The sequence below is a fragment of the Ciconia boyciana genome, chromosome 2, assembly GCF_034638445.1.
Source record: "Ciconia boyciana chromosome 2, ASM3463844v1, whole genome shotgun sequence".
Lineage (NCBI taxonomy): Eukaryota > Metazoa > Chordata > Aves > Ciconiiformes > Ciconiidae > Ciconia > Ciconia boyciana.
In genome coordinates, this window is record NC_132935.1 from 90,793,530 (window position 1) to 90,813,107 (window position 19,578).

The 19,578-nt window shown below is 42.1% G+C and overlaps 2 protein-coding genes across 12 annotated transcripts in view; one reads left to right on the top strand and one right to left on the bottom strand.

Annotated features, from left to right (window-relative positions):
• DROSHA (drosha ribonuclease III) overlaps positions 1-202 on the bottom strand; it is a 76,543-nt gene extending 76,341 nt beyond the window's left edge. For all 3 annotated transcript variants that reach the window (XM_072853133.1, XM_072853135.1, XM_072853136.1), the window contains exon 1: positions 143-202. The gene's annotated coding sequence lies outside the window, so the exon portion shown is untranslated. The remainder of the gene's footprint in view (positions 1-142) is intronic.
• On the top strand, positions 143-18,227 carry C2H5orf22 (chromosome 2 C5orf22 homolog). Of its 9 annotated transcripts, none has more exons than XR_012041019.1 (9): positions 143-390; positions 2,975-3,120; positions 4,315-4,464; positions 6,744-7,206; positions 9,277-9,339; positions 11,534-11,655; positions 12,297-13,812; positions 14,728-14,794; positions 15,395-15,467. XR_012041019.1 is itself a non-coding variant. In XM_072853140.1 (9 exons), the coding sequence occupies exons 1-8, from the start codon at positions 292-294 to the stop codon at positions 15,086-15,088; spliced, it is 1,194 nt and encodes a 397-aa protein (XP_072709241.1). In that variant the 5' UTR covers positions 145-291; the 3' UTR covers positions 15,089-15,108; positions 15,395-15,531. The 9 variants fall into 9 exon arrangements, 6 of the variants coding, with proteins under 6 accessions (XP_072709241.1, XP_072709240.1, XP_072709238.1 ...); XR_012041020.1 differs by lacking the exon at positions 15,395-15,467 and adding an exon at positions 15,005-15,072; XR_012041021.1 differs by lacking the exon at positions 12,297-13,812 and adding an exon at positions 15,005-15,177 and having other exon boundaries at positions 144-390; positions 15,395-15,532.
• The last annotated feature ends 1,351 nt before the right edge of the window (positions 18,228-19,578 follow it).

Genomic DNA, 19,578 nt, shown 5'->3' on the forward strand with positions numbered 1-19,578 from the left:
CCGGGGACCTGCCCCCGCCGCCCGCCCTAGCCCCAGACACCCCGCGGGGAACCGCGGCACCGCGAGCGGAGCGGAGCGGCCTAAGGGAAGACCCGGCCCGCCCCGCGGCCCCCCAGCAGGCAGCCAGGCCCGCCGAGCCCACCTGGCGCTTCCCCGCCGAGGCCAGCCCGGCCCGCAGCGCGCCGGCTCCGGAAGAGGAAAGCGCTAGGAGGGCGCTGCGGGCGGAAGCACCGCCCGCCGGGAGGGAAGCTGGGCCGCGCTTCGTGCTGCCCGGCCTGTGGCCGCTGCGGCATGAGCGGCCCGGCAGCCGGCAGCGGGGACCGGTCGCGCAGGGGCTGCCTGCGGGCCTACCCGTTGCTGCCGGTGTGGGTGGTGGAGGACCACCAGGATGTGAGTGCCCGGCGCTGGGCGGCGGGGCCGGGCCGGGCGGTGGAATGGGGAGTCCCTCGGGTGGTGCACGAGGAGTAGCTTCGTTTGTTTCTTTCTTTCTCCGCGGCGCGGAGGCTTAGTCTGGTAGGTGGAAGCGAAAGGAAATGCCCGGTGGAACCCCTGTGCAGTCGCCGCCGCCTCCCCGGCAGGATGCGCCCTCCCGCCATGTAACGGGGCTCTCCGCGCTGCAGGCGCTTCCTTGGGAATAGCCTCCACAGGCATGCACAGACCTTAAACTCCCGTTCTCTTTCACTAATGAAGCATAAATGAAGTTCAGTGCCCAGGTGACCTGAATTTCCTTCCCGATTCAGTGATTAAGTTCATTAATGCCGTGCCAGATTTTGGCATCTTTTTAAGCAATTATTGCTGACTTCCCCTCCCCCTTCCCCCCCCCCCCCTTCTTTGGGTCGTAGTTGCTATACTTAAAAGGAAGTAATACCTACGTTATACTGCTCTTAGAATTAGTTAGGCATTAGTGCAGTTGGACTAATTGGAAACTCAACCCTACACAGTATATGGCATGTCAACAGCAAATTGGTAAATATAATCCCATCCTAACAAGCGGATTGACTGCCGCTTGATGAGAAATGTTAAATTTGGAACTTTGCTTTTTTAGTTAAGTAATTAAACAAGGGGGTGAAGAAAGAGTTGCTTTTGAACTGTTATTTCAGTTTTCTCATACGGTTTGTTTATAGTAGCATAAGCTGAGGTCTTAGGACTAAGTAAGGAGATTCTTTACCCAGTGGTGCAGAAGCCTGCTGATTTTAGTGAGGATTGTTGGGAGCATGAAGACCTCGTGGAGGAAAAAGTGGAGGAAAAAGTATTAACTCTGTCAGTGTTTGCAAACAGAAAATTTTAGTGTAATAAAGTTTATTAAAGAAAATACTGTTCTGAACGTGTAAGTAAATAGTTGAACGCAGGTCATTTTTGCTAAGACTCACTGAAATGTATGATGCTGTGATAGCTGGTTTTCCGTGGTAACCAAGGACTCAGGGTGTCACTGTGATAGGAGTACTGAGATAATGACTGTTAATGATTCATCTTTGTTTTACTCTCTATACTTCTGTTTTCAATTAACAAAGTCTATTCATACTAAATACATACACTGTGTTTTCAGTATATGTGTGTATATGCATTAGTCTGTCTTGCGTAAACCATATATGGCCTTTCATTCCAAAGTGTAAGAACTTCACAGAAACTTTATATGGTCCTTTGCTGACACTGATGTTCCTCTAGGGCAAGGTGTCACTGGATGCATCGTACTTTGATTAGTAATAACAGCTGGTATAAAGGAAATTTTGTTCTTAATCCAAAGTAGGAGAACTTTTTTACTTTAATTGCAAAGATTGTAGGTTTTTCAGGTAGGCCAGATTACTTCCTTTTTCCAAAGAAGTAAAAGTCATGGATCAGGCAACCTTTGCTATTTTAACCTATTTTTCATCTACTATTACAGTAGTATACATATTGCTGCATATGTAGTGGGTAAACTGAGGAATTTATTACTATACAGATTGAATACAGTCCAGATTTCAGCAGTTAGTCCTGTTTTATGGTTATGCCCGTGCAGTACACAGGATTTGTCCTCTTAGTTTCATGCCAAAAAATTAGCTCAGTTTCTGTTGTAATGTAGAGATCATGTGTAATTTTTATTGCCCAGCCCTTTTACAGTCTTCACATTGCCTGTATAATAGGAGTGTGATTCACAGACCTTGCTGGATTTGTTGTGGCAGCTAAGGCAGTTACTGTCCCGTAACTGTGGGAGAGACTCCGTGGGTTCAGTGTAAGAGGCATCATCACTCAGCCATCACTTTTCTCATTTTGCCACCCTGCATTATTGCACTTCAGTGGTTCGCTACGCTATAAACTCATGAGTTGCCTCATCTCCTGTTTTTCCCACCGTTGAGTGAAGACCTTCAGCAGGGGGATATGGTTGGGCAGTTGAGAAAGGTAGTCGCATTATTGCAGCCACTAAATCATGTAGGGATTAGGAATTAAGCCCTTTCTTCAAAGGGGATAGGTTAAAAGGTCAGCTAAAGTTTAAATGCTGGTGGGGTCAGTTTTCACTCTCTATTAGTTAACTTATAAAACACAAGTAATGAGATGTTTTTATCTCCCCAGCACCCATGCATGGTGAGGAAGCTTTATAGCATGGAGAAGGCAATGCAGGGGCAATGTTCTGCAGAAGAGGAAAGGCATTCCTGGGGTTCAGTTGTAAATGAAGAAAACTAGGAATTGAGTTGAATGATTAGTGAGAAGAGCTTCTGCAAACAAGACTTCCTATAAAGAAGGAAAGAGGGAGTAAAGCTATGATTGTTCAGCAGCTTCTGATATGTGGAACTTTTGGGCTCATAATGATTACAGTTCATGAGCTGTCTTGCTGCTGGCGTTGTTTTTCCCCTTTGTATTGTTTTGCGTCTCCTCTTCCCTCTAACCCAAATTCTAAAGGAATAAGAGTGGGACTAGTGTTTTTGCTGTTAAAGCTGTTGCATTTTTCAGCTTACTTGTTACAATGGAAGTTTGTTGGGTTTTTTTTGTGGTGTTTTAGGTGCTGCCTTTCATCTATCGTGCCATTGGTTCAAAGCATCTTCCTGCCAGTAACATCAGCTTTGTTCATCTTGATTCCCATCCAGACCTTCTTATTCCTGTGAATATGCCTGCAGACACTGTATTTGACAAAGAAGCTCTTTTTAGGTAAGTCCTGGGTACTGCATCAGAATACTTTAAGTCTGCTTCCTGCTGCCCTTGATTTACAGTGAATATTGGAGTGACTACATAGGACATATGAACAAAAGAGGTGTAAGTCAGCCTCAAGTTGTATCTTCTGTCTTTTCGCTTTTGCTGAAAACTTTATTTTTTTGGACGGAAAAAGTTATGTTTGTGTTTTTTTAATGTGGTCAAATATTTAAGTCACATATCAAGCAATTTAAGACTTACAAATTTACTTTGTCTGGTTGTTCAGTAGTGTATCACGTTATTAGGCCAATTAGTTCCTCTGAGTAACAGAACAGCACCCTGAGTGGATGCTTTATGTCTGAAGAGCTGTGGTTTTAAAACAGCCTTCCTCTCTTCATACTGAAAAATTGACTTTGACATTGAAATAACATCTCTTGTGGTGACACGGTGAATATGTGAAGGTGAACAAGATTTTTCTGTTAAGATCATTAAGACCAATATTTTCCCCCAACTTCTTAGGTAGGTAACAAGCCACAGAGTGATGTTTGCTATTGTCTTTCTGTTTTAAAATAAATATCGATTGCTTCAGTGTTATGGTGATTTACAGCAATGACAACATGATGTAATTGGTATGTAAGTAATTGTATCATGCTACCTGTAGTCAATATTTTGTTTTCTTTGTTGGATGAATAAGAAGTTTTGTGGGCTATATCACACATCTAAAAAAATAGGATGTTGATAATCAGGAAAGTTGCTATTCTGTAGGTGCTGACTGACTTACTTTAATTACTGAGATTATATTTAAAATCTACTTAGAGCAGTTTACAATAAAATACTCCCTGAGGCCAGTTTGAAGTTATTTAGAACAGCGTTGATGATGCTCCTTGAACTTTCTTCTGTGTGATGTAGCAAGAGAAAAAGGGCAACAAATCCACGTAGTTTATAATCAAAGTGCCGTACTAAGAGTGAAGCTGATTGCACTCTGTAGTCCTAACTTTTTAAATTCTACCGTAGACATTTTTGGTCTGTCTTATGAATAAAGATTTCACTCTCTTTCTTTCTTTGATGATGTGAACCTTACACAGAGTACTAATTTCAGATGATTTGCATGGGGGCTTTCAAGATATGGAAGATGTTTGTTGTGTTCTGGACCATGTTTTACTTACAGGGAAAGTAACAGCATTATCTCCAGCCTCTCTCCGTTCATTACAGTGAATTAAGTATTGAGAACTGGATTATGCCCGCTGTTTATGCTGGCCATATTTCTCAAGTAGTATGGCTTCACCCACCCTGGGCTCAGCAGATCTCGGAAGGAAAACACCATTTTTTAATTGGGAAAGACATATCAACAACTACAATCAGGTGAATTGTCTGCTGTCATATGCTAATAATATAAAGGCTATCTCTATAGCTTTTCATGGGTGTTTTTTTTGTATTCTTGGATAAAGATGAAAATTTGATTTGTATTTGTGGGTTCCTTAGGACCCGATGTGATTGACTATCTGTGTGAGTGGGTACAGTTAGATTGTGCCTTAAATTCTTTTTTATAGGTAATTCTAGCTATTCACATTTCATTTCAGCTACCCAAGTTTTAAATTAGTTCTTTTCATGAAAGTCAAAATCTCAGAAAGCAGTAATTTTTAACAGAGAATTTGGGTAACAGAGGGCAGCAATTAGACCCTCCTCAGTCCTCCCTTATCAGGACAAAACAAACCCAGTTCCCTCAGCTTCCCCATCATGTGCTCTAATCACTTTTGTTGTCATCTCTCTTGTCCTGGAGGCCCAAACCTGGGCAGAGTATGTCAAATGTGACCTCACTGGTGCTAAATAAGGGGAGAAATCTCTTCCCTTCCCTTGATGATTCTGTTTTTCTCGTGTGTGTTTTTTGGGGCTTTTTGTGTTTTGTTGGTTTTTTAAGTTAATATACTAGTTAAGCACTGAAACAGGTACACAGGCAGACAGTGAATTCTCCATTCTTTGATAAAGTCAAAACTCAACTGGACGAGGCCCTGGGCAGCCTCATCTAGCTTTGAGGTTAGCTCTGCTTCAATCAGATGATAGATGAGAGACTTCCAGATGTCCTTTCCAATCTTAATCATTCTGTGATTCAAGTTCCGGTCAGAGCCCTTCATCATTCTGCAGTATGCAGTCAAGGACAATTTCACATTCACCATATTCACTGCACTGTGATTTTGTACAGCCTGAATGGACGTTTACAAATCATATGTCTTGCCAGCATATCAGAATAAATCTTTTGAAGCAAGTTTAACAGAAGGCAGCAGAGAAATGCTTTGTTTTACCATCTAAAATAAAACACAAAAGCTCTACAATTCTGAATCTGAGGCCTGAAGTAAACCTAAATAATAGGACAAAAGCTGGTGCTATCAGTTACATTTAACCATGAGAACTAGCACACATACAGAAATACTTCGTGATGGCTGATTAGCTCTCCCACAGATCATCTGGTTGCCTTAGCAGCCTTGAAAGCAACATTTCCAGCTGCCTTTTGAAGATGGTCAGGTACCTTTTCTTCAGGTTCTAGGCTTAGAAACATTGTGAAGGAAGAAAGGGAAAGAGTCCTCAGAAATATGAACTCCCTAAAAGTTTTGTTGACAACAGGTGGCTGGATAGGCAATAGATATCGTAGTGTCTCACTAAGGGAAGGGTATAGCATGAGCTCGTGTTGAACCCTGGAGAATTTCTGAGAAAAGGCCCTGTGAAAGCCCTATCAACAAGATGAAGTTGTGATCCAGGCTCTCACCTTAGCAGGCCTAGGATAATCCAGCCACAACACACGGGGGAACTAAGCTTCAAATTTCTGCTGCTCATGACATTATTTGCCTCTGTGGTTGACTGATGATGATACCCTGTAATCAAATGAGGCCTTAACAGAAGTGAGCAGAAGTTCACACTTCTTCTTAAGCTTATTTTTTAATCTGAATTTATGATGCTTAATGTACTGAAATATGGCTTGAAAATAATATTCTTTAAATTTTCACTGTAAGCGGAGGTTTTAGCGTTGTTGGTGTTTGTTTTTAATTAAGTGGATACCATTGATATGTAGCTATTCATCCTCGAGTTACCTGCTCCCCCCCATTTAGAATAGGGAATCTCTATTGGTGGTAAAGAAAAGTTAAATGCTGCCTATTAATTCATAAAATTTTACTTTTATTAAATCAATATCCATGGGTTTCAGGACACTTCTCAAACACAACTAACAGAATTTTCCTTAAAAAATAGGCAATCCAAGACAAAATATCCGTAGCGTTGCAGTCTTATATGCCATAATATTGGCAATATCTTGTTAAATTCTGGATGTTGTCTTTACAATGCAATTCAATGGCAAATTAACCTTAGTAGCACATAATGTAGAATCTTCTTCTTATCCATTAAAAACCTTGTAGGGCTATCATAAAAAATACAGAGTGAATTTTAATATATTGATTCAGCAATAAAGAAGTAGACAAAACTTCAGTTTAAAAACCTGTGGATAAAAATAAATAATTTTTTGTATACAGTTGTACTGCTTTTGTTACCCATCAAACATCTATTCATTCTTCTCAGGATCCCTTAAGGGTACATGCTTTTTCCTAAGCTCTTTGCAAAGATGTATATTAACTGTGAGTTATTGTCAATTGTAGGCTTACAGGTACAGATCATTACTTTTTAAGTGATGGTCTTTATGTCCCTGCTGATCAGCTAGAAAACCAGAAGCCTTTAAATTTACACGTCATTCTCATCAATCCTACTGAAGCATCAAACAGCCAGGAAGAAAATGGCGAAGTAGCATCTGCTAAGAGACTGAAGCTAAATACAGATGACACAGCAAGCACCGCTTCTGCCTCTTCATCAGTGGTTCCTGGTGACCTTGATCACAGCACCCCAAGGCTGAATAAAAAGGAAGTACAAAATGCAAGTGCCCCGAACAAGGCAGAAACATTGTCAGAGTGCTCAGCTTCAAGCTCTTTCAGAAACAGTGAATGCCCAATAAGGGAAGTTGTTAAAGATGTCTGCCAAGTACTGCAGAAAGGGGATGCATATGTTTTAGACATTGACTTAGATTTTTTTTCAGTTAAAAATCCATTCAAAGAAATGTACACACAGGTAAGCATGACAATGGAGAGGCCTCCTACCATTCACAAAAGAGTACCAGTCCTAGAATTTTTATCTATGGAGAAACTTTCATTTAAGCTAAATTTGCAAATCAGCTGATCATGATTAATGATTCATGGTAATATCTGAAGGAGGGACATTCTAAGGGATTGTATGCTCCAAAGAATTACAACAAACTAATAGAGGTAGATCCTTACATCTGAAATTGGTATTGAGTGCACATTCAAGCTCAGAGGTATATGGCTCACTTCTGCTTGTTGCTTGGGACATAAAAGCTACGTTTGGGTTTCCAAAGGTAATGTTCCAAATACCCACAGCAAGATTCATCAGGGAGGGATGACAGATTGTATCATTTTTTATAATATTGGAAAGCCACAATGGTATCAGGAGACTGCCTTTCCAAAAGGCATGGTGGTGCTGGTTATCCAAAGAGTGGTAACTTGTCCTGATGAGAGGCTGTCGCTCTCATTTCCTTTGTCTGGACTGCTGAATATAAGGATGAGCATGCAGCTGCTGTCTCTGATGCCATGGCTTTGAGCTTAAGACTCTGCCTTGTATTCCATTTATAACTTGGCTGCACAGCAAAGGTAGCTCATCTGTATGGAGTCATAAGTATGTAGATCCTCAAAGGCGCAAAGCAGTTAGCACCTTTTCTTTACATGAATAGGATTTTTAGGAACTAACTAATGTGCTCTGAAAATTGTATCTGGCATTTAGGTTTACAAATTCTTCTGCAATATCCTGACTGTTTTTAGCATTTAGATCTGTCTTTTTAACACTGTTTTAACTTCAGCCTATGCTGGAGAACATCTGACATCTTTTGAGTTTCAGCTAGACTACTGCTTCCTTGTTCACCATGAAGAAGTGAATATAGTGTCCCTGACCTCTGTTAGCTTCTGACATTCAGTATTTATGATCACAGTATCTTCAGACAATGTGCAATGCCAGTTGTTCTGAATCACAAAGAGAAGCATACAGCAAAGGGAAAGCACTGTGAGGGTCTTGCCATGTAAGAATAAAATTCAATACCCCTCTTAGGGCTTGAAATACATTCTGAGTAAAATAGTGGAGGAGGTTTGGGGGGGGGGTGTTGGTTGGGTTTTCGGGGTAGTGGGGGGGGGTATTTTGTTTCTTGTGGGGTTTTTTTGTTTTGTGCTATGGTAAGTTCTCAGTTCTAGCAACCACTTTTGGAAGTGGACTTGCACAGAGCACCCAGTGTACCTTTTTTGATATAACTGCAAATGTCATTTGCAGTTAGTATTTCTTTACTATGTTCCCTCTATTGTAAATTACAAAAATTCCATCCAAAAATTTTTCCCAAGTTAACACTTGAAATGTAAGGATCCAAGGAAAAGCTAAAGAGCAAATACAGTTCACCAATCCAGAATAGTATTGTCTTCCCACCAAAAAACTCTAAAATCCAAAACACTGCCCTAAAGATGCTTTGTATTTCTGTAAAAGTTTAATAGTCTACCCTTCCTTTCTCCCTCTGCTCTGAAAAATTCATGAGCATTCACCTTTTTAATGCTGTTAAGTAAATGAGATCTGTTTATCCTTGATTAATTAAACCTCAATATTTTCAAGGAGTAGGGCTGACAAGTCCCCATAATAGTTTACTTGTGAACTTGTTGGCCAGCCAGCCTGAAGCCTTTAGCTGTCCTGTTTTTCTTTACAATCATACTCTCCTGTTGGTTTTGTCTGCCTAAATCTGCCATCTCAGTTTTATTCAGTATCTCATTGGGACCTTAGTTCAGCAATATACATGTTTAATTTCAGAGACTCTTTAACTAACAGACTGTAAATACTTAGCTTTTAAAGCTATGTTCTTGAAGTCAAGTTTAAAGTTAAGCAATTCCAAAATGTTTGGCTGAGGACATGAAGTATTGCTTTCTCAAGCCTCACAGCCTCTTCCTCACCTGCATTTATAGAGAGTTGTCTGCAGTAGTAGAGTAGAGGAAGGATCGTGGTGATCAAATTCTTGTTTTGAAGAAGGAAGGCTTTGAGGATTTTGTTTCTCCTTTGAAGAGTCTAATTGTTTGCTTCTTTTTTTCTTTTTCAAAGACAGAATATGAGCTTTTGCAAGAGTTGTACAATTTCAAGAAGCCTCATAGAAATGCAACAGAGGTATGGTATTTCCTCGTGGGATGTACAGGGGAACGATTGTTTTGAATTACCCAATAAAAATGAGTTACAGCGAGGAAGGAACCTATGAAAGGTGTTTAATGAAGTGGTCTCCAGTTAAGCTATGCAGCATGCTGAATGCTAATCAGCAGCATCTTAGGAATTCTTTCCTAGTAAATGTTTTGGTTAAACATGTGAATTGCATAAATATTTAGCATGCATGAGTGTGAAAATTAATTTCTGTAAACAACTGGTAATTGACAAGAAATGAAAACATAATAAGTCACCTGCCATCTCGTTCTTTTTATGGCTCAACAGGGCTTTGGTTTGAGGGCTTTTTTGTTTTGGTTTGGTTTTTTGTGGTTCTTCCCCCCCCCCCCCCCCTTCCAGGCTCTCCCCTTCCTTGCCCTAGTTGCTCTTCCTTGATAGTCAGAACTGTGCTGAATGCCTAATTGGTATTTTACCTATTTATTTAGATGTGGAAAGGCCAGTATTATACCACATAGTGTACTTTTCATTGTATGCGTTGTGTGTTTCTGAATCATGGAAATGTAAGCCTGCTGTAACTGCCAAAATACTCATTCAGCCCTGAGCCCAAACCATGGAGACAGCCATATTAATGGTCATTACACCAAGTAATTTCTAAACAAGACATTGTCTTTGCTTTTGTAATCTCATCTGAACACTATTACAGAGAGATTCAACACATGTAATTATCACAGTTTAATGAATCCTAATTAATGTGTGTATAAAGAAATTGATATATGTGGAAGATTGTCAAATTGATTTTCATATTTCTTAGGCAATCAGCAATAAAAACAGGTACCTATTTAAAAGGTAGTTAAATGTAGAAGGGGTAAACGCTTGTGATTTAAGTGCCCATTATTATTTCAGGGCACGAGTTATTTACAAAACCCAACAACATAGGAGGCAACTCAAATGGTTAGCAGACAGTGAGTAATGGATAGGTGTAGAACTGAACAAGGCAAGACTAGATTCATGGATGTTTTTATAGTGAGACAGTAAATTTAAAGCGTTTGAAGGTAGAAAGCTAGTGAACTTTGTGTTTTTTGAAGTTTCAGAAAATATCCTAGATGTCTATTTCGTTAAAATCTGTTTTCGTAGTTCCAGAGTACAGTTAGATGTACGTTTCTATCATACTACAAGATAATAGTGTGGTGTTTGGGGTTTTTTTGTTTGGTTTTGTTCTTTAAGTAGTATAGAGGGGGATTGGACATGTCTTTAAGGTTAGTTACTGGTGCTGCTTAGAAAAGTATCTTATGCATACCCCAGGACAGGATCATAAAGCTGTACTTTGTGAATGGTTGATACCCCTAGCTCCTCTTAAAAATTAGCCCAAAGTTGACATCATTGGCCAAAAGAAGCAGCATCTGTTATATGATACAGCCAGCAGAATCTTAAGAGGGAATTGTTATGTTCTTAATTGTTACCCATCTATTCCAATGTGCTTTTTAATAATTTTCCTTCACATACCACTGCATTTTTAATACCAAATATGCCAAGCATTGCTTTTCATTTGATGTGCTACGTAGGATCTCTTTCTGTAAATGTTTGTGTGTACAACTGTATTCATGTATGTAGCCTCGCACCAAGAAGATTGCCTCTTTATGTGTTCTGAACTTTTTAAGAAAGGGCATAAACCTTTGGAGGATCAGAGCAATAACTGACATTTTAAATTAATTCAATGCTTTTTCAGGCACACAGAGATGAAACAACCTAAAAGCATCAAATAGCCCATTTTGTTTTGTTTTTCTGAAAATACATTTGATTTAGTAATACTCTTTTTTTAAAAAAAAAATTAAAAATTGAATTCTCCTTTCATTAGAAAAACATAAAGCTTGCACTCATCTGCGCATTTCAGTGCTATAGAAACAAATCCAACAATTAGTCCTATACATTTCCATAGCTCTCCCTGCTGTATTCTGCCAGAATGTGGCTTTTTTTTAGTTGTTGTGGGAAAGACAGAGCAAAGAGAGGTGATTTACCCTGAAGATATAACAGCTTCTGCAGGCAGTCATTCTGATCCTCTTGAAAATATGTTCTGTAGTAATGAATCAGTTGTTTCTGATTCACCACTTCCAGTAGATCAGTCATTTCAGAATTTAAATCATAGGGTAAGCCATGACATTCTTACCTCTTTATTTCCTAACATACTTTACTATGTGCTTATTTAAAGGACAGCTTGCTGGATTGTGTTGAAAACCGTGTTCATCAGCTAGAAGATCTGGAAGCAGCATTTGCAGATTTGTGTGACAATGACGATGAAGAGACCCTACAGAAGTGGGCTTCATATCCTGGGTAGGAGATTTCTAGTTTAAAGATCTAGTTTAAAGCTCTTTCAATGAGCCCTGGTAACTCTTGCACAAAGATCCTTTTCCCCCTTTGAGAAAGGTGTACTCCCATCTGTCACCCACAGGCATGGTGTCATGTAGACCAACCTGTGATCAAAAACCCCAAAATTCTACTGGTGTCACCAGCCACAGAGCCATGGTCTGCTGGGTCTTCCTGTTTCTTCCAACATCATTTGCTGCGACTGAAAGGAGAGAGAGAAACACTACTTGTGCTCTTGATCCCTTAACCTGTTGTCCCAAGGCCCTGAAGTCTCTTTTGATCACCCTTGGACTTCTTATTGCAACTTCATCGCTGCCTACATGGAAGACCAATAATGGATAATAATCTGAGTGCTGTACCAGTGTAGGAAGTTTTCTTGTAACATCTTTAACTCAGGCCCCAGGGAGGCAGCAGACTTCCCTAAGAAGTGGGTCCGGTCGGCATATTGGGTGTTCTGTTCCCCGCAGAAGAGAGTCTCCTATGTCAATGACCCGTCTTTCATTCTTTGTGGAAGTGGTTTTGAAATGGGGCGTAGGCCAACTTAACCTTGGCGACACCTCCAGCCTAGATGGACCATCATCCTCATCATTGTTTGCTTCCACTTACAGAGCGTCGTACCTATTATGCAAGGGCACCTGGGAAGGTGGAGTAGTCATGGAGGAGATTTGCCTGCTGCACTGGACAGGAACTTGTCACCATTGCCTCCTATGCCTTAAGTCACTGCATTCTGCCGGGTGGAGAGAGGATAGGGAATCCTCCATATCATGTGCCTGACAGGTCTGTCCCAGGGATGGTAGGGTGCAGATTCAGTAGCCAGTCTCTTTCTCAGGCTCCCTGATACTCCTCAACCTACTCACCTCCTCCTGGAGCACTGTCACTAAGTGGAGGAGTTCGTCTACCTGGGCGTAACTCCCACAGGTGTGCCCACTGCTGCTGTCTGGTACTTCCTCAAGAGCAGGGCACACCCTGCAGCCTGACACCGGGGTGTCAGCATGTTCCCATCGGAGCTCTGTCTGGAAGCTGTGTCAGTCAAGGACATAGCCTTCTTCTGGGTAGACACCATTGCTCCCTAATCGAGCTGGCAGAGTTACAGCGCCCTTCCTGCGTGAACTGACACGCCCTGCCCTGGCTGCCGTGCCATGCCCTGGTCACTAGTGTTCCCCAGGGGTTTCTTTTATAGGTGCAGTGGCTTGGCTGTGGTTACTCCTGGCCCCGCTGCTGTCACGCGAGCTGCGGGCTCCTGGCAGATCTCTCCACTCCCCCGAGATTTTCCTGGTTCAGGAAACCTCCCTGTGCACTGCGCTAGAGCGCTCCGCTGAGGATAGTGTCAGCACCAGAGCTGTTCACCTCAGTGACTGAGGCAACTGACACGTGGAAATGCGGTAAAACCACCCTTGAAGAAAGGAAAAAAGAATCTCCAGGAAATGTCTGTGTGCCCTAGGAATTAACACTAATAGAGATGTGAAGTGCCAAATCTGGCTTCAGGAAATATGGCGCCTGGAGTGCAGCAACCTGGTTGGAATACAGAGGGAGCAGTAAGGACCTCAGCTCACCCCACTACAACTGTACTATTTCCATGCCAAGATGCCTGGTTCAGGGCAGCCTGCAAAACCTTATCATCACTTGCCTTAATAAACTGCTGGGCTTCTACAACCTCTTTGATAAAAGTGCAATTTCTAAACTGAAGGTGGCTAAAGACTGATAGTGTCATCTTCAGGCTGGCCGTGTAGGAGAGGCAAGTTTCTGGATGGCCAGGTAAGGGATTAGAGCCTGCTCTATTGCAAGTCACCCTCATGTCATAGGCCACCTCCACGTGGGGAAATAGCTGCATCCTCAGGGTCTGTTTTCAGTAGGAGAGTGGTAAAGAGGTGATTTTAAAGGTCAGTCTTCCTCTGTCTTATTTAGTAGTTTTCACATATGGCTGTGGAGGTGTGTGCATGTTTGGTGGGGGAGGAAGGCAACGAAGAAAGGACTATAGTACCAGTGATGCATGCTTTTATCTGTTGAATCCTGTAAGGAGTTGAATTGATGTTTTAATCAGCTAGAAGATCTGGAAGCAGCATTTGCAGATTTGTGTGACAATGACGATGAAGAGACCCTACAGAAGTGGGCTTCATATCCTGGGTAGGAGATTTCGAAATGGCTTAAAATGCAAACGGTAGTTTGGGAACTGATTAGCCCAGCACTTTGCTAACAGAAAAGGAGAGAGGCTGGGTAGGATCTATGCAAGGCTACCATTTTTCCTTTAGTTCTAGAGGAGAAAGAGTCAGACAAAACAAAAGAAAAGGCAGTCTGCTCTCTTCAGTGCCACGGTAAGCCTTCCAAGATCAGCCTTGCACAGCTTCATGCAGATTCTGTTGTCTGTGGAGGGAGGCACGTTTGGTGAGTAAAAATTTAGTGATCTGTGTGAAGCAGAGCTCTCAAAAAGCAACAAACGATGGAGGATACGGAGAAGGACTTCTTTGGTGCTCCCGAAGGTTCTGCTTTCAGTGGGAAAATGGAAGTGAAGGAAAGGCTGTACCTGAGCAACAGCGTCCACAAAACATCTCAGCAGCATCCACTATGCTTTTAAACTAAATGTTTTCAGCTGAAAAGAAACAGCAAAAGTCCGAGCTTTCCCTTGATAGGAAAACCACTCATTTTCCCCGTCAAATGCAGCAGTTACTGCCAGACCTGTGTAACAGTGACCACAAGCATTTCCTATCAAGTTCATATGACTTTGAGCTACAACAGCTTTGCTCCAGGTCTGCCCTAAAAGAAGTGCAAAGAGGTCTTGCCAGAGGCAGGTATGAGTATAGGGGCTTTCTCAGAAAGACCTGGTGAAACAGTACAATAAGACTGGTAATTTCCATTGTTCTTAGGTGCAAGATGACATGGAGGGGCACATTTCATTTTCAAATCCTAGGCCATGAGAACTTCTACTTTCTTCTTTTCTCTCTCTCTCTCTTTCTTTTCTTTTTTTTTTTTTTTAAACCACGTAAGGTAAATATATGTTTCCAACTGTTTATGTAACAAGTTTTGGTTTTGTTTTAACTCCAGAATGAAGCCACTTGTTCAACTAGTTCACAGTTTGAAAACCAGGATGGAAAGCCCAGACTATGAAATGGTAGGTGACCAGGTGAAAGAGCAGGAAGTAGACAGATTTCAAAGCATAGCTTCAACAGGGAGGAAAAGTTCATGCTTCATTTCAGACTTGCTTCTTGATTCAGGACTTTGTGAGATTTTAGTAGTTTTCCTTTTTTTTTAATGTCTTATTACTTAGGTCAGCTTTTCTTTTTAAAGCTTCTGAAATTCTACTCTGCTTGTCTATATTTAGGCAACATTAATGGGATCTTGCAGGACTGTGACGTCTCAGGCTGCTTCCTGTGAAGGAAGGTTTCATTTCACCAGGGTCTGTTGATACACTTTATAGAACTTGAGGTACCTATTTCTGAAAGATCAGACCTATCACCTTCAAGGGCTGCAGCATACTCTGAATTCATAGGAGAGGTACAGTGTAATGGAGATAATGAAACAATCCATACAACCTCCAGAATTTTATTCTTTTTGTTTAAAGAACAAATTGGGGAAAAAACCCAACTCTTACTGCCTGAAGAGGTGTAAGTTACCTCTTGGGCTAGGAATGGTATCTTGGAGACTTTTTACACAGATAAGCTGTATCAATAATTCATCAACAGAAATTAAATCTCGTTTCATTTACATGTAGGTCCATCAGGCTGGTCTGACCTGTGATTATATGGAGCTTCCTCACCATGTTAGCACTGAAGAGGAGATCGAAGGCCTCATACAATCCATTAAAGTTCTACTAAAAGATATGCCTAAGCCCACACTTGTGACAGTTGCTCGGTAAGACTATGTAGATACTTTAAAACGCTCCGATTGTGCTTATGAAGCTAAGTGATTCGATCAATATAGCACTGGTTGGTTGGCACTTCTTAAATTCTGTCTTAAAGTGGAAGCCTTACAGTGTAGTGAAAACTGACATTTGAAAATGTTGATCATAAGGCAGTGACAGTATCTACACAGCTACGGGAAGGTTCTGCGCCGATGGCCAGTTTTACTGGGCTTTAGAGTAGCTAGCACAGATTTCAAAAGCAGCGAAAACATGACGACTTAATGAGCTTCAGCACAGGCTATATAAAGCCCATGATGAGGCCTTGTGTGTGTTGAGATTGATAGCTGTCACTGGGGTTCATACATCTCCACTACTCTTATTACTCGTGCTAGTTAGAGCAAAGCTAGCTTGCACAAGCCTGCATGGGCTGAAATCACACCTTCCTTACTCTTTTCTTGTTCTAGCATTCATGGTACTAGAGATAGGATTTCTGTTTTCCGTGAAACTTCTGATGGAAGCGGCTTTCATCTAGGAGGCTGAAAGGGATTTATACTCTAGAAAGCTCTAGTAAAGCTTTCTGTGGGGTAAAAGTTATGCTTCCAGGACTGTAAGGGAGAACAGGATGGAGTTTGAGGCCAGGGACTTGGGAGAACCAGGGATCTGTCTTGGGAAAACTTAATTTGAAGACCACAGTGTATCTGTTGACAAATTGTTGTAATTTAATAACTTCAAAAATACTAAGTGTTTCCTTAAAGGGCAGGCAACAATAGCAGAAGCTGACATGAAACTGTTTTTGTCAACACGAAATAGTATGCCTAATACCTACAATACAAGAAAGCTGTATTTCCTGTGCCAGCTGCAGGGTAATCACCCACTGTTGCAGAGAAAATACAGAATCATTTACGTGGATCTTGACAGATCTACGTAAATGATAAAATCCAAGACGTGTCAGCTCTGCTTTTTTACTAGTATCTGTCTGCAGTTCATTAATAGATACTGTAAATGATGTTACATCCCAGGGACCGTGAAGATTTGTTTTTCAAGTTTTCCTACCTATTTTACTGGTAGCATTAGAATTTTTCAATCTTAACTTCCCACCAGTCCTTTAATTAGATCATTTGCTTGAACTTTGACTGCCAGCATGTTCTGTGTCAGAGTCAGGAAGAAAGTTGAACTGGAAGGATGAATAGGTCACATTCCTAATCTGCTCCAGACGTTCTATTCAACTTGAAGCAAACTGTTACCGTTGAAAGTAGTGAGGAGAAGCACAGCACTACGCTTTGAAGGGATACTGGCAGGCAGAACTCACCACGGTTTGAAAGCAGCTTCAGCCTAGACACAGAGCACTACAAGAATATAAAATGTGGTGAAGGTGGTGATATCTGTACTCGCTCACGCTTTTTTCAATTCCTTGTTACAGATCAAGTTTGGATGACTATTGCCCTTCAGAGCAGGTTGACATCATTCAAGAGAAGGTTCTCAATTTACTAGGTTCGGTGTATGGCACTCTGGATGTGCACTTAGATTACTCAAGCACCTCATCTTCTTTGTGACCTTTCTTCATGTATTGCCCTCTAATGCAGTGGATTAGTTTAAATGGCGTATTAGCGATGGCTGCAAGGGGAAAAATACTGTTATTTCAGCAGGTGGCACTAGAACCCAAGCTGACTAAGAGCTAGTTTTGAGTTGCATTGCTTTCTCCAACTCAGCTGCATCTGAACTGTTACCTGTTTGGCTTTGTTCAGATTAGTTCTGTGATTATTAGTTTTACTGTCTTGCTGCTTAAAATTTTTTGTCCATAAAATGAATTTCTTTCACCTGAGTTCTTTAAGTGTCTGTAAAAATAAAAAAAAAATTATACATATAACTTCTTAAAATAAATTGATTTCTTTTATGTAATTAAACTTTTTTTGATGGAGTTTGGTGAGTAACAGACATGTTCTGGAGTTGCATTGTACCTTCTAAAAATTATCTCAATAATGTCATTAAGGCATTAGGTTTACATAGTGATCTTTCTTAACTCCTCTGCTAGAGATGACCAGGCATCCCCCTGTCATTTCTCTAGAGCAGCTTATGGGTTCTGCCCCATCCACAGAATATCATTTATATTTATACTCCATTGCATTAATATTGTCTTATTTCGCCTTAGAGTATTTCACTGGTGACTAAGATAATATCCCTACTGTACAGACATTGGCTTGGTATTTTCATTTTTACATACTTTTGAGGATAAAAGTATGTGTGCATGTGCATGCTTTTATCTGTTCCATCCCCTAAGGAACTGATGTTTTCTTCAGAAACACAGATTTAACTTCACTGAAGTCAGCAGCACAACCTTCTGAACCAGGTTTTCACTTATTTCAGTATTGCTATTTGGAAAACAACAGTTTTAGAACCACTTAATTTAGGAAGCAATCTGGTTCTAGAGAAAACTGCCACTCCCAGAGGAACAAAAACCCACAGGATTTATTTGGGAATGAAACTGAAATGGGAAAAATACCACCTACTATATTGTTTTTTATTATGAATAAATTTTGCTTGTAATTTCTTCTGAAATAGTTAAGTTCATTTATTAACATTAGTATTTGCTCTACAGAGCCTTTGGGCACTTCTACAGTTTTTTACTACTCCTGCTGTTGAGATAAATGACTATACTATAGATTGTAAATATGTAATTATTTTAAAATAATTCTTCCAGTAGAATAAATTCCATGACCATGGACCCATTTTCTTTGTGCTTATGCATTCTGTCACAAAGTCATGGCTAGCCTTGGATCCAAGATCCTCCATACGTCATAAATTATAAACAGCCATACATTGCATACAGAAACTAAGGGGAGTCAGATCACGTACTGCTTGTGTAAAGTTTTTTGGCTTTTTTAAAGTAAGAGCTGCTCTTTGCTGGCCTTTTGAACACAATTGGTTTTTCTAGAAAACAAAAAAAACATTGGATCAAGGGTGCCAGGGGTGCTCCTGCGCCGTGGAGAATTCCCTTAGCCCCAGGAAGAGAAGTGCGCAGGGTACGACAGCACACTTCTGCCTGCCTAACTGATGCTCTGCTTCCGCGTCCCAAAACAGAGGAATTGCAGCACATCACCTTGTACCGGGTGCAGGTGCCCAGGTGCTGGCGGCAGCAGCGGCAGCAGTGCGGTCTGGAGGGGCGGCCCGGAGGGGCGGCCCCTGTGAGGAGCGGCCGGGGCTGCCCCGTGCCGGACACAGCCGGTTCCAGCCGGCTCCAACGGCCCCACCGAAGGGCACAGCTGAGTCCCTCAGCCACGGGCGGGCGCCTCGGGGAAAGCCTGGGGAAGGAAGGGCAAAACGCTGCCCGGCAGCCGGGGCTGAGGGAAACGGGGTGAGAAACAGCCCTGCGAGCCCCGAGGGGAGAGCAGGAGGAGGGCAGGAGCTGCTCCAGGCGCCCCGGCAGAGAGGCCCCTGCGGCCCCGGGAGAGACCCCGGTGGGGCGGGTGTTTCCCTGCAGCCCGCGGGAGAGGACCATACCAGAGGAGGTGGATATCTGTCTCCTGAAGGAACAGCAGCCCATGGAGCACCCCACGTTGGAGCAGGGGAGAAGTGTGAGGAGGAAGGAGGAGCAGGGAGGAGCTGTTACCTGTCCCATCCCCATCGTGGTCCTTGAAGCTGTCCTGAGCGTTTCCTGGGGCTCAGATATCCAGGGGCTGGCCCAGACAACACAGCCCCTCAGAGCCAGGGCTGTAACCAGGGTGACTTCTCCCCACCCTCCCTCGGGTCTGTCCTGCACTAGCTTTTCTCACTGCCGGCATGTGCCCAAGCACTCAAGTCAGCCCAGTCCCAGGGATGCAGCCCTGCCACTGACTCTCTAATGCTCCAGTTGTTTCCAAAGGGCGTAACGGTGGAAATGGGAAGGTCCTTGGCCATACAGGACAATGCAATGAGGCAGACAACCCTCACAGGATAGCTGGATGGAAGGAACAGAGGGGAAAAGTTGGTGCTGCTGACCCGGTTGTCTGGCCCATGTTTCTGACTGCAAGAGGAAAGATACCTGTCAGTCCTCTAATGAGCTCCTCATTTATGAGTGT